We start from the raw sequence: 12,207 nt of genomic DNA, 5'->3' as shown, positions 1-12,207 counted from the left end.
CCCCCCCCCATATCTCTCTTAGTGGAGGTATTAATGGGGTTGATAGGGAGAGCAGGGGAGGTTAAAAAAAACTTTAGGAAGGGACATTTTGGAGTTGGCCTGGTGCATGGTGTTGTCCTGGACCTATGAAGTAATAGATGTTTTCAGTGTTTTCTCAACAAAAAAAAACACTTAGGGAAATAGTCTTTAACATTGTTTTGTTTTTCAAAGCATTTTAGTTTAGTAACTTTGTTTTCTTTTTTGAAGTCCGTTCTGACTGGACCCCTACTGAGCTTGTTCCTGTGTGTTTACAGATCGATCATTAACTGTGTGCTCGCTGAGGGAAGGAAAGAGACGCCTCTCTTCACCACCTCAGGCTACAGAAGAGAGCTTCTCTTTTTCCAGTCCCTCTTGTAACCAGTCTTACTCACTTTCTTTTGGACTAGTGAGGGAGTACCACTGATGGGCACGGTTTCTCATAGGTCATCATCGCACATGCAGTCACTTAGCAACACACCCCTATCCCATATTCTAACGCCATCATGGTCATAGTCATCTTCATCTTTATCCTCATGCTTTTGGTTTTGAACTGGAAATTGTGGTCAGGTCTCATGAGAGCACATCTGCCTGTCATTGTTTTCGAGGAATGTATGTTGAAACAGTGTCCCCGTTAGGAGTTGAACTCATACTGGACCCTGGCTTATCAGGTGATAGAGGTTGATAAAGGTTGATATTATTTTTTTTGTGACTGAAGAGAAGCAGGAGAGAAAGCATTGAGCAATATTTCATGCTTGTTTTCCTGGCGAGGTGTGTCCGAGAAAAGATTCAACAATGTATTTACAGTTTTTATTTTGTAAAAACATCATGCTATTTATATGAAGGTTCATAGTACTCTGCAAGACTCCAGAGGCTTGTCAGAATTGCTTGTTAGTGTTCCAGATAATGAAGGATTAGTTTTGATTTTTGCACTGAATCCTTGATCAATATTGTTGTTATTATAATTATGACATTATTAATCAGCTGAAAGCCCCCTCACTAATTAACCACTTCTGTATTTAATGTACAGTAGATCTATTCAGCTGAATCGTTTGAGTACTTAACCCAGCGTGCGTTAGGACCCTTCGGTGGTCAGGGTTGGTGCAGAACTTGTAGCATTAACTGCCTTCTAACCTTATGGGTTTGTAATGTATCAGTGTATAAATTGTGTTAATTTAATCAGATCTGCTATGTATTGTATACTATTCCTACCTTGCAGCTTATTTAGTTTTTTTTTTTATTATTATTATTGTTTTTTTTAGTGCCAGCAAAATGGAGGCCTGCTTGACTGGAATAAGAGTTACGGTTTTTATGCTTTTTGTTTTGTTGTTTTTTTTTTATTTAAGTTTTGTTTGCACATTCATATTCCCATAATCTGGAAGAACAAATCCCCTTTTGGAGATTATGATGGTGTCCATGAATCAGCAGTTTGACGCATGACAGTATTACGGAACTAATGCTTTGATTTGGGGTGATCAGGAGAGACCGTCATATTTCTTTAGCTTTAACGGTGGCGTACACCCGTTTCATGTGTATCCCAACTTGGTATGTTGAGACTGCCTGATCAGCAGGCGAAACCTATAGGAAATAGTCCTCCATTACTTTACATTGATGCTCAAAACAGCATCTCCGTGTTTGAAATGGAAAAATCATCTTGTCAGAGATGAACCTCAAACTGAAGGGTCCTGTATCGGAGGTGCAAGGGCACCCTGACGTTGCTGGCATTGTGGTGAAGAAATCACTGTATTAAATTCACTCTGCCCCGTAAACTCAGTGTTATTAGTGTCACACACACACACACACACACACACACACACACTTGCGTGCGATACCCTTGGTAGATTTGGGTCAGGGGGAGGCGCTAGTGGGATACTGTAACTAACGTAGATTACTGACACTCCTTACGTTGATTGGACATGATGACCTCTGTTCGTGTCGTGCCAGTGCAATGGAAACGTAGACAAAGTGTACTGTTCTCTTCTCTTTTCTGTCCGTCTCTGCGTTTGTCTTAACTAGCATTTGGGGACTGGCGTAGGGGTGCCATTCCCTTTTTGTCCTGGTACAATTTTTCATTTTGGTTTTTTTTTTTTTTTCTAATTGTCATGCCTGCTTTTAGTGGGGTTTTAACAGTGCTGAAGTTTTAGATAATGTGGATGATGCCTGAACAGCCACTACTGTGCGCTAATCAAACTAAGTTTGTCTATGCAATGCTTACCGCCCTCCTTATGATAAGCAGCTCAGCACTCAGTGCCCCAGAGGGATGTCACCTGTCATACCTGTGCTGATGTTGTGGCTTTAGCAGAGAGCGTTGATGGTTTCAGTTATCATGACAACGACAACAACTGAACATTCAGCGTAGTACCCTCTCAGTCCCAGGGGGCCGTGCGTCATGAAGAACAGGGTTACTCTGTGCAGAGGGTCAAAATGGCCAGAGGAAACGGTCCAACACAAGAAGGAAAGACTGAAGTGCTCCTTTCACTTGTTGAAGTTGGAATCCAAATGAAATGTCACGGACACAAAAGCGCAAACATGCACACACAAAAGCACTGTCACGTACAAGGCAGGAAACGCATCATTTCTTATTTACACCTGGCACTAGAGGAGTGGAGCACTTTTTACATTAGGGCCATTTCTTTTCTTTGAATTTGCCTTTTAAACTTTTTGTAACTTTTTTTTTCTTTCTTTTTTTTGTCTTTTTTTTTTTTATCACATGGCACGTCTTCCACTCCAGTCTCCCATGTTTTTGTTTCTGTGCCGTCTGTCAGTTTGTTTTTGAGTTTACATCCAATGCATCAGTGTCAGAAAATAACATGGTAGATTAAGAATCATTCCTTAACAGCAGAAGAGAATCTACACATGACGTATTTAATGAATAATTATGATGATGAAGAACAGTTGTGATGAAATAATAATAATAATAAACCATAATTATATTAAACTGTGTAAGTGTTTTTTCAGTTAATTTGGATGTATTTCTTTGCAGGGTTCCATAATTAGAATCAGTGTGTCTAGAATCAGGTACTGCAGTCTTAACATGTGAAGGAATATAAATCAGTAAGCCACTTAATATTTGCAGGTTTAGACACAAAGGCCTCATATATGCCTTGAAATAGCCCTGGATTCATAAATACTCATTTGTCTCTGAAACCTTGAAATGGAAGCGGTAGAGATTGTGGTGTAGTTTGTTTTGTTCTATGGTAATGCGGAGCACCTGGCACGGACATGAAACTTCCTCATTTCATGTTCCACTTTGGTGTTTGTTGTGGGGAACATGTTTTCTGTTTCTGCTTGGTGGGTAAGAGAAATTTCACAGATGAAATGGATGGGCAGGTCCTTGTACAATCAACTTCAGTATGAGCAATGCTTTACAGTTAGTCATACACTGAGCTGTGAAACCTATATCTATTCACCACTAGCGTAATTGTGTGAGTTTTAGTCCTGGCTTGTTGATGGATAAGATAGTAACCCTGCAAGGTATTTCCAGACCATATTTCTAATCCAAACCTTGTATCATCTCCATCAGGGCATGTGTCTTTGAGCCACTGGAGTGTCGTGCACACCATAGTGTATGCCCACAGGAGGGTGCTGTCTCCCCCCTTCTAACACTACCTTGTGCGAGGAAGCTTCAGAGAGCATGTACAAAACACAGACGCTGGACACAGTTTGACTGGTTTTATTACTTACAGAGGTATTTGTCTGACATAGGCAGGGAAACCTAGATGTATAAAGCAAAGGAGAGGGAGGTGGTGTTCAAAAAAGACACAGGAGGAAAGGGGGAAGGGCGAGGAGAAGTAGAGCGAAGATGGTATGATTCTTTTGCTCCTTCTTTTCCTCCCTTTGGGGCAGTCTATATCTTTCACCCTCTCAATAAACAGCTGCAATCACTTACAGGGAACTGTTTTAGCTCCTCTTTTCTCCATAACGGACTGCCCAGACCTAAAAAGTTTCAACTGAAGAAGGGTTTTTGATTGTGTGTACACCACAAAACAGCTGTTTGGCTGCTGTCTTCCCAGCAGCTGTGGAGTTCCACCAATTTATGGATCAGCTATAGATGTAGCCAAAGCAGAGGCGCACACACACTCACAATCAGACACATTCTGGTTCTGGTAACCGGGGGAATGGGTGCATGTAAGGACGTGTGAGCAAAGAGGAGTGAGAAAGAGAAAGGGAGTGGTATTAGATCATTTTATTGAAAATAATCCCATTGCCCCCACTTACATACATGACAGACCCCCTTATGGGCCCCCTCTGCTCTCTCAGTTTAGAGTCTTTAGATCCTTTGGGTGAGCGAGAGTTCCCACAGGTGAGCAAGACAAGAATTATAAAGGGAAGAGAGTGGAGGGGAAGGAACGCGGCGTTGGAAAAAAAAAGAGGAAGACAAAGAAAGGATCGGGAAGGTAGAGCAATGAGGGATGTGTATTTTTTCTCTTCATTTTCTGTTCTTCAATCCGTTTCTTACGCCCCCTCCTCCTTCTCCTCTCCGTGTGTGATGACGTAGCAGACGTTCTTGTAGTCAACATTGCCAGCCACATCTGGGGGGAAGGCGGCCCACAGGTTTTTCATCTAAAAGGGGGAGCAAGAGAAAATAGGATAAAGAGGTAGATAGGGGGATGAAGGTGGGAAAGGGACACAAGAAGAGAGAGTAAGAGAAGAAGACAAGAGACTATTCATGATAATTGGTCCTTGAAAAGCAAGATTGGATCGACTTGAGGTAGAATGTTAACCCACCTCCTCAGCGGTGAACCTGTCGCACTGGGTAGTCAGAAGCTCCTCAAGGCTGGGGAAAGAAAAGATAAAGACTTGTTTTAGCTTAGATAAGAGTTCCTGTTCAGAATAATACAATTAAAATGACCTTTATTATTTTGTCCTATCGAACTAGCTAACAGCCTTATTAGCTTACTAGCTAGGTAGTTATTGTAGCTACAGTATATGTCTATTCTCAGGAAAGATGACAGTAGAACTCACAATTCCTTCTTGACTGAGCCAGTGGCCTCAGGGTCCAGCACCTTGAAGGCAGACACAATGACGTCCTCAGGGTCAGCACCTGGGGGGGTGGGAGAGAGGGATTTTACCTGACAAGGTTCATTCACTCAAGTGTGTGAGAGACACAGAAATGGGAGACTGTTTGAGAAAGAACGAAAGAAGCGCAAAGTGAAAGAGGACAAATGGGTAAACATACCCTTCAGCTTCTCGCCGAACATGGTCAGGAAGACGGTGAAGTTGATGGGGCCTGGGGCCTCCTTAACCATGGCCTCCAGCTCCTCATTCTTCGTGTTCAGCTGGCCTATTGGAGCAGTCACACAGTAGAGTTAGGATCGTTTGCACACACACACACACACACACACACACACATACACACACACAATCGGCCACACAACCGCTCACATAGCTTGGCAACAAAACATAACAAAACCTCAGAGGTCAAGTTCGCTGTGCCATTCCTGGTAGGCCAACCTTGAAAATATTAGTGAACGGAATTCTAAAGGGTCTCAGTGTGAATGGGAATCCGACTCACCCAGTGAGGCCAGGACGTCCCTAAGGTCATCCTTGCTGATGATACCGTCTCTGTTCTGGTCAATGATTGTGAAGGCCTAACAGAGGGAACAGGAAAGCATAGGGATTTGGTCACAGTGAGATTTTCTATCGTGGTGTCTTGTTCTGAAAATTTGTGTATTTCTCACTGTGACTTGTGCGCACAGCTGTGATGAATACAGGTAATTACATAATAATAATATTGAATAATATTGTGGAATTTGTATATGCCTAGTGAATGGCATATGCAACACTCCGTTGTGCACAGTTGCCTAGTTGTGGAAGGCTTCTACACTGACCTAGATAGAACAAATCAATAAACATTCTGCCATCTTTCATCTGACAAGTGTTCATGTTACCCCTAGCCCCATCTTAAAAAGCTCTCCCAGTTCTGAAACCGAAGATGACCCTATAATCTTGATCTTAATAAAGCAACTGCTCGCCTCTCACTACCATAACCCACACCACACCCTTTCACTGCCCCCAGCAATCCATCGCCCCCAGACAGCCCTCTATTTTCATTTGTTGAGTCAATTCCAACTGTCATGTCAGACATTCCCTGTGTGGTGCTTAAGGAGGCTGGATCCCCTTACCCAAGTGCAACCACTCCGGGAACACACACACAAACACACACATGCACACCCACACACACACTGCCTCCTCTTTTTGACTCATTACCAACTAATCCCCATCCTAAAAATAACTCTATTGCTTCTCGTAGCTTGTCTCTTCACACATGTTTAGACCTTCATCTTGATCTCCTCTGTCTTGCAGCCACCATCTCTGTCACAAACTGTATGTAATCCCATATTTTGCATCTTACAGATGACTCAAACTGTCTCTTTTCACTACCTCTGTAACCTTAAGTCTTGCAATCCAATGTTTCAAGCATTCAACTACACAGCTGCTTTTCACACACACACACACACACACGCAGGTTTTTTTATGTGGAGGAAACTGTTGAAGTACACAGTCTCAAATAGCTCTAATCATCTCAAATTGAGTCTAAGTATGTGTATAAATCAGAACTCTGATTCTAAGTATGTGTATAAATCAGAACTTTGGATGAGCATGATCATGAGCTGTCCGTGATTCAGACCCTCTCCGCTTTCATGGGTGGCCAGTCCCTGCTGACACTGAGTCTTCTGACATAATTTGAATTTAATGTGCTAAACTTTTACATGCACTCGCTCTCACCTCCTCAGTCTCACACCTCTGGATCTTACGCGCTGCTTGTCCCTATCTGCACCATGTCCTCTGTTGTCTCTGCGATCCCATCCCCTTGTCTCAGCTCTGCTTTCTCTGCTCTGCCTTCGTTCTTCTTCCCCAAGTTGCCTCTTTCTCTCACCTCATGTATGTTTCAAATGAACCTGGTCTCCCTTATTCTTTCTCACCTTCCCTTCATTCTTTTTACACTCTAACTACCAGCTCCTATCTATCTTTCTCAGCCTTCCTGTACACATCTTTAATTTTCACCCTCTCTCTCTCTCTCTCCCTCTCTCTCTCTCTCTCTCTGTCTCCCTCTTTCGTGCCATCCCATCCCTCAGCTGCTCCTCTCCCCACTGACTGGGCCATGACGGAGGATTAGTGCTGAGGAGCTGAGAGGAGTGACTGACAGATGGGAGGTCAGGGGTGAAGGAGCCCCTGGGCGCCTCGCAGGGCGACAGAAACCCCATAGCTGCCTACTAACGACATTCTCATGGTTAGTAACCCCTGATGAGTGAGATGGGATAGCATGGTTGCTTAAAACGCATCAATATTTAACAGAGGAAACAATGTGAAGTAGAAAATAGAGTCAGACACAGAGCTCTGCTTTTGGTAATGAGGCTCTCTGGGCCTGGCCTTGAAGAGGACCCTGACCATGACTTTAGAACTGATCCCACACAGACGTAATTAAATCCAAGTGTGATGAATTCCATTTTTCAAATGTAACAGTATAGCCTCGTAGCCTGAAGACATTGTTACTCTGTAACTGTTCATACATGAGTGACGCCTTTATAGATATGACTTCCTGAACAGATTCCTCAGCCCTGACCCACTTCTTATCTTCACGAGGTGTGAAAAAGAGCTGTAAAGAGTGCGAAATAATCACCTCTTTGTACTCCTGAATCTGGCTCTGCTCAAACATGGAGAACACATTGGATGAACCCTCTGAAGATGCTGCTCCCCTCCTCTTGGCTTTCTTGGGTGCCTGAGATGAACCATACAACAAGGGTTAAGGGTACAAACTCACTGTTTTGTTACATGAACACAGTGAAAACAAACACTTCTACATTTATCACTGGATAAGTTTACTTTCGCATGAAGCCTAGTAACCTACATATCACTGGAACAGCCAATGCAAGGATGTGGACCTACATTTTCCAAACATTTTCAAAAAGGGGTGATGTGATGCTGGCTGGAACTGAACTGTTCTTCATATAAATATTGTGTTTCTGTCTGTCTGTCTGTCTGTCTGTCTGTCTGTCTGTCTGTCTGTCTGTCTGTCTGTCTGTCTGTCTGTCTGTCTGTCTGTCTGTCTGTCTGTCTGTCTGTCTGTCTGTCTGTCTGTCTGTCTGTCTGTCTGTCTGTCTGTCTGTCTGTCTGTCTGTCTGTCTGTCTGTCTGTCTGTCTGTCTGTCTCTAAGGAACAATGACAGCAAATTGCCACCATTCCCTCTTTGGATTCACTGGCACCTAAGCGTGCCATATAGAGTGGTAAAGTTTTTCTAGACTACATATGACTTCAGAGTCAAATGTGAATTCCTGCAACCAAATTAAAGATATACTAAATTAAAAGATTCAATTCAAATAAAGATATCCTGTTCGGTAAAGAAATATCCAGGGGTTTGCAACAAAAAAAAAACTCCAACGCTGCAAAAAAAAGATAGGTAGGTAGTTGATCCCAAATTCTTGTTTTGCATTTAGCAGTGTTTCCATAGCAGCGCCACACCACAGTGTAAACAGAAATGCCTGTATTGGTTATTTGTTTTGCATGGGTCTCCTCTGAAATTCCCTGAAATTAACCAATGTAGCAAAGTCATCTCCACAAGGCTGGTCACCCATCCACGGGGACCACAGGATTTGGCAGGAAGTTGATGCCAGACAAAAGGGGCAGACAAAGGTTACTCACCATCTTGAGCTGCTATGTGATAGGACTGTTGGAAGCTCGTGAGGAGAAGACTTGTCTGACGCCGCGTAGAGACCTGGCCCCAAAGGCTTTTATACCTCTGAGCCGCCCAACTAAATATATCCCCAATTTCAAGTTTGGTTGTGCGTATAGTGAGAGAGAGAGGAAGAGAGAGAGAGAGAGAAAGAAAAAGAGACATGGATGAGAGGAACAGATGAGGTAGGGGAAAGTGACGGAGGGGCAGAAGAAGTGTGGCCCTATCGACTTACCACTAATCAGAAATAGACGCTGAAGTCTTGGAATGGAGGGAACCTGATACCCTGGGGATTTGGCGGTAAGGTCCATGTCCCACGTGGACTAATATGGATATGGGGGGGCTGTCATGCTGCTTGTCAGACCCCATGCCCCCTACTCTCCTTTCCACTACCACTGCCACTGCCGACCCAGACTCTGGCCTCCATATCTGCACCCCCTTGCAGACGCACATCAAATATATTTTTGGAGTGCAATGTCCAGTCCACACGTAAAGCACATTTAACATTCCGTATCCTCAGCAGCTGAAGGACTGCATCTTTTTTTTTTTTACCTGCATGTTTATTTTCTTTGAAATCCAGGATGTTTTTTTATGGTGCCATCACATCCTGCTTGCACACTCTTTGTTCTCCATCAAGTTATGATGATAACCCCTCGGAATAAAAGCCCATGGCAACACGTCACGTTCACAACAACACCATACTTTATGGCTTCAGTGCATATCCACCTGATTCAAACTTCTCCTTTCAAAAGTTTTTACATCCTTGTCTTTTTTAGTCTCATCCCATTCAAACCCATCAGCTCTGGTCCTACACTGGACGTGATGTAAGCCACTGAATGGCATGTCCTTGTTTCTCAGTGTTTATCACAGTTGCCCAACAGGTCAATGAGTGGTTCACTTGGAAGGTTGTTAGGGAAGTGCCCTAATGGTAAACTAGGAGTCCCCTAGCCACCCTTTCAAGACAATCTCACGATGCCTTAACCTCTGACTTGGACCATGTAGCAAATCCTTAATCTAAAATAAGAGTAATAGCCTTCCCTGTATTGGGATGTCCTAAAATGCCCACCCTATCCATGTTTGAGTTGTGCACTGCGAGCTCTGTCTCTCTCTCTCTGTCTCTGTTTCTGTCTGTCTGTCTGTTGGCCTGTCTGTCTGCATGTCTATTTTTTTTCTGCATCTCTCCTAAAAGGATTGTGAAAATGGACCTGCCATGACTTAACCATCCAGGCGATCTCTTTCTTGGCCCCTGCCTGAGGGGATTACCACGGACATCTCGGAGGCCTTGGAGGGTGTGAGCATTAACGTTGAGCGTTTGGGAGGGAGGGATGCCTTGGGCAGTTGGACGGTCCTCAGGGGAGGGGAGGGTACCAGCTGAGGAGCACTGAAATAGCAAAACAAACTCGTCTGCTCCTTCTGCACCCGCTATTCTTCTCGGCATGCGCCCTCCTCATCAATCAACTGGTTCTCTGTTTCCAGAGCCCCCGCCTCGTCCTCCTCCCCCTCCACCTCCGTCTCCCTGAATTCTCCTTTCTTCTCTACAACCGTTTCCTGCTCTCTGTCTTGTAAATATGGTACCTCCTTTCATGCTACTCCCCTCGTTTTGCTGGCGGTGCTTTTGTGCCATCGTCTGACTCACACAACACTCTTTGTTCCTCCATTGATCTGTCCCACCTGTCCCTAATACCTCTGCAAACACACATTCCTCTGGGTTATATTAGGCCCCTCTATCGAACAAGAAAGGGCTTTCCAAAGTCACATTGAATCAAAGAGGGCACAAAGTTTTGTACCCACTCACTCTTTGGTGCTTATGTGTGTGTGTGTGTGTGTGTGTGAGTGTAAGAGGAAGAGAGAGAGAGCAACAGAGAGACACCAGGGGTCTGGTTGATGGAAGTTATGATTGAATTAAAAAGGATTTCCAGCCCTGTCCTTGAACACCTGCTGATGATTGCCTTTGTTGTCAGGTCTTCATTACTGAGCTTTGACCTTTAACACCTCCTTGACCCGTACATTGTGGAAATACCTCCTAGGATACCAGATCTAAACCTACAGTGCAACTGCTTTCAGTGGTTCTACATACTGTATTAAACCACTATATTGAATAGATATAAAATTGTTGAAAATAGATTTTCAATTTTTCATTTTGAATTGTAACATTAAGTGTGATACTTTGTAGTTTGCTCTAGTTTTTTGCCATCTGTTAGATCTATTCCTATCCAGATTTTGCCGTCAGCTTTTTTCCCATGGGGGACAAGTTGATACATTTACGTATGTGTTACTGACCACATCAAGTCTCGGACTGAGCTATACATGGCCTAGATAACTGAGATGGACCAAGAGGTGGGGGAGGGGATGAGGGAGAGGGCAGGGGGCTTTGATTCCACCTGGACTCAAATATACTGTAGGTATGAATCTTCTGTAAAAGATCAGTGCCAAAATTGAATAGATGTGTTAAAAATACTTGAACTAACTCTTAAAATGATTGTGTAATGGAATTGTAAAGTGAACTATAGACCTTGTGGACAATAGTTGGTGGGTTTTGGACACAGTGTGCTCTATCTAAAGATTTAATAAGCAGACTAATCAAAGCCTGCGGGTGACAAATGTAAGTGTTCATTTCACAGAGGTACAGCTCTTTTCATTGATTTTCAAAATTGCTTTTGCTTGTTTTTTTTTCTAATCTGTAAAGTAATCATCAATATTTGATTAAGACACTGACATGAAGTTAATGATGCCCAGTGCATAAAGATATAATTTGTATAAACATAGTACATGTACAATGTTTCTTTAAGGACATATTATAGACAAAGATAAAAGGACCCTTTCTAGAACGATGAGACCCCCATCACAAATGGCATATCTTACACAGTGAAACTGAAATACAGACCTTCCTACCTGCTAAAATCACGTAACATGCTAAACACAACATTGCACCACTGGTCAACACAGTACTCTGATCAATGCATAGCATTTTAACCATCTAAACATAACAAACATACACCGACCACCAACAGTGGCCATCCGGTCTATGGTCATTGGTTGAGATCTCTAATGCAGTTTTGGCATAACATCTATCTTCTTTGTTTTTGTTTTCTGCCTGTCAGAGTAAAGAGGTGGTAACACATATGTGAATGCATATACACCATAAGTTATGTGTAATGTGACTCGCAGTGTTATGCTATGCGATACCCATTTATCATGGCAAAAATGATTGGCATGTGGTGGAAGTGAAGATGACTCTCCCCTTCAACTCTGGCAGGTGAAGGGGACAGTTGAAGGGGAGAGCCTTCAACTCTCACTGCCAGCTAAAGGTTAATAATAATAATAATAATAATTCATTTTAAAGCACTTTTCATTCAAAGGAATCTCAGAGTGCCTACATATTAGAAAATAACTATAATAATACAATAAAATTAAAAACAAATTTAAATATTAACATAAGCATAACAGAAAAGATTCAACACAAGGCCAGAAATGCCTTCCTGAATAAAAAAGTCTTAAGTCCAGCTTTAAAGGAATCC

The 12,207-nt window shown here is 42.9% G+C and overlaps 1 protein-coding gene across 1 annotated transcript; it reads right to left on the bottom strand.

Moving 5' to 3' along the window:
- Positions 1 to 4,186: 4,186 nt before the first annotated feature.
- On the bottom strand, positions 4,187 to 8,807 carry mylpfa (myosin light chain, phosphorylatable, fast skeletal muscle a). The gene is made up of 7 exons (XM_080856811.1): positions 8,659 to 8,807; positions 7,640 to 7,738; positions 5,531 to 5,606; positions 5,195 to 5,299; positions 4,981 to 5,059; positions 4,744 to 4,792; positions 4,187 to 4,578 (listed from the first exon to the last, which is right to left on the bottom strand). The coding sequence occupies exons 1-7, from the start codon at positions 8,659 to 8,661 to the stop codon at positions 4,471 to 4,473; spliced, it is 519 nt and encodes a 172-aa protein (XP_080712937.1). The 5' UTR covers positions 8,662 to 8,807; the 3' UTR covers positions 4,187 to 4,470.
- Between the last annotated feature and the right edge of the window lie 3,400 nt (positions 8,808 to 12,207).

Source organism: Sprattus sprattus, assembly GCF_963457725.1.
Source record: "Sprattus sprattus genome assembly, chromosome: 18".
Classification (NCBI taxonomy): Eukaryota; Metazoa; Chordata; class Actinopteri; order Clupeiformes; family Clupeidae; genus Sprattus; species Sprattus sprattus.
The sequence above is the reverse complement of the archived record's forward strand: the minus strand, read 5'-3'. Positions and strand labels throughout refer to the sequence as shown.

Excerpts from the sequence above, each read along its gene's own strand:
- mylpfa (XM_080856811.1), bottom strand. Across the intron at positions 5,300-5,530 it reads GGACGTCCTGGCCTCACTGG|GCCAGCTGAACACGAAGAAT; the intron begins GTGAGTCGGATT and ends CTGCTCCAATAG. Across the intron at positions 4,579-4,743 it reads ACAGGTTCACCGCTGAGGAG|ATGAAAAACCTGTGGGCCGC; the intron begins GTGGGTTAACAT and ends TCCCCCTTTTAG.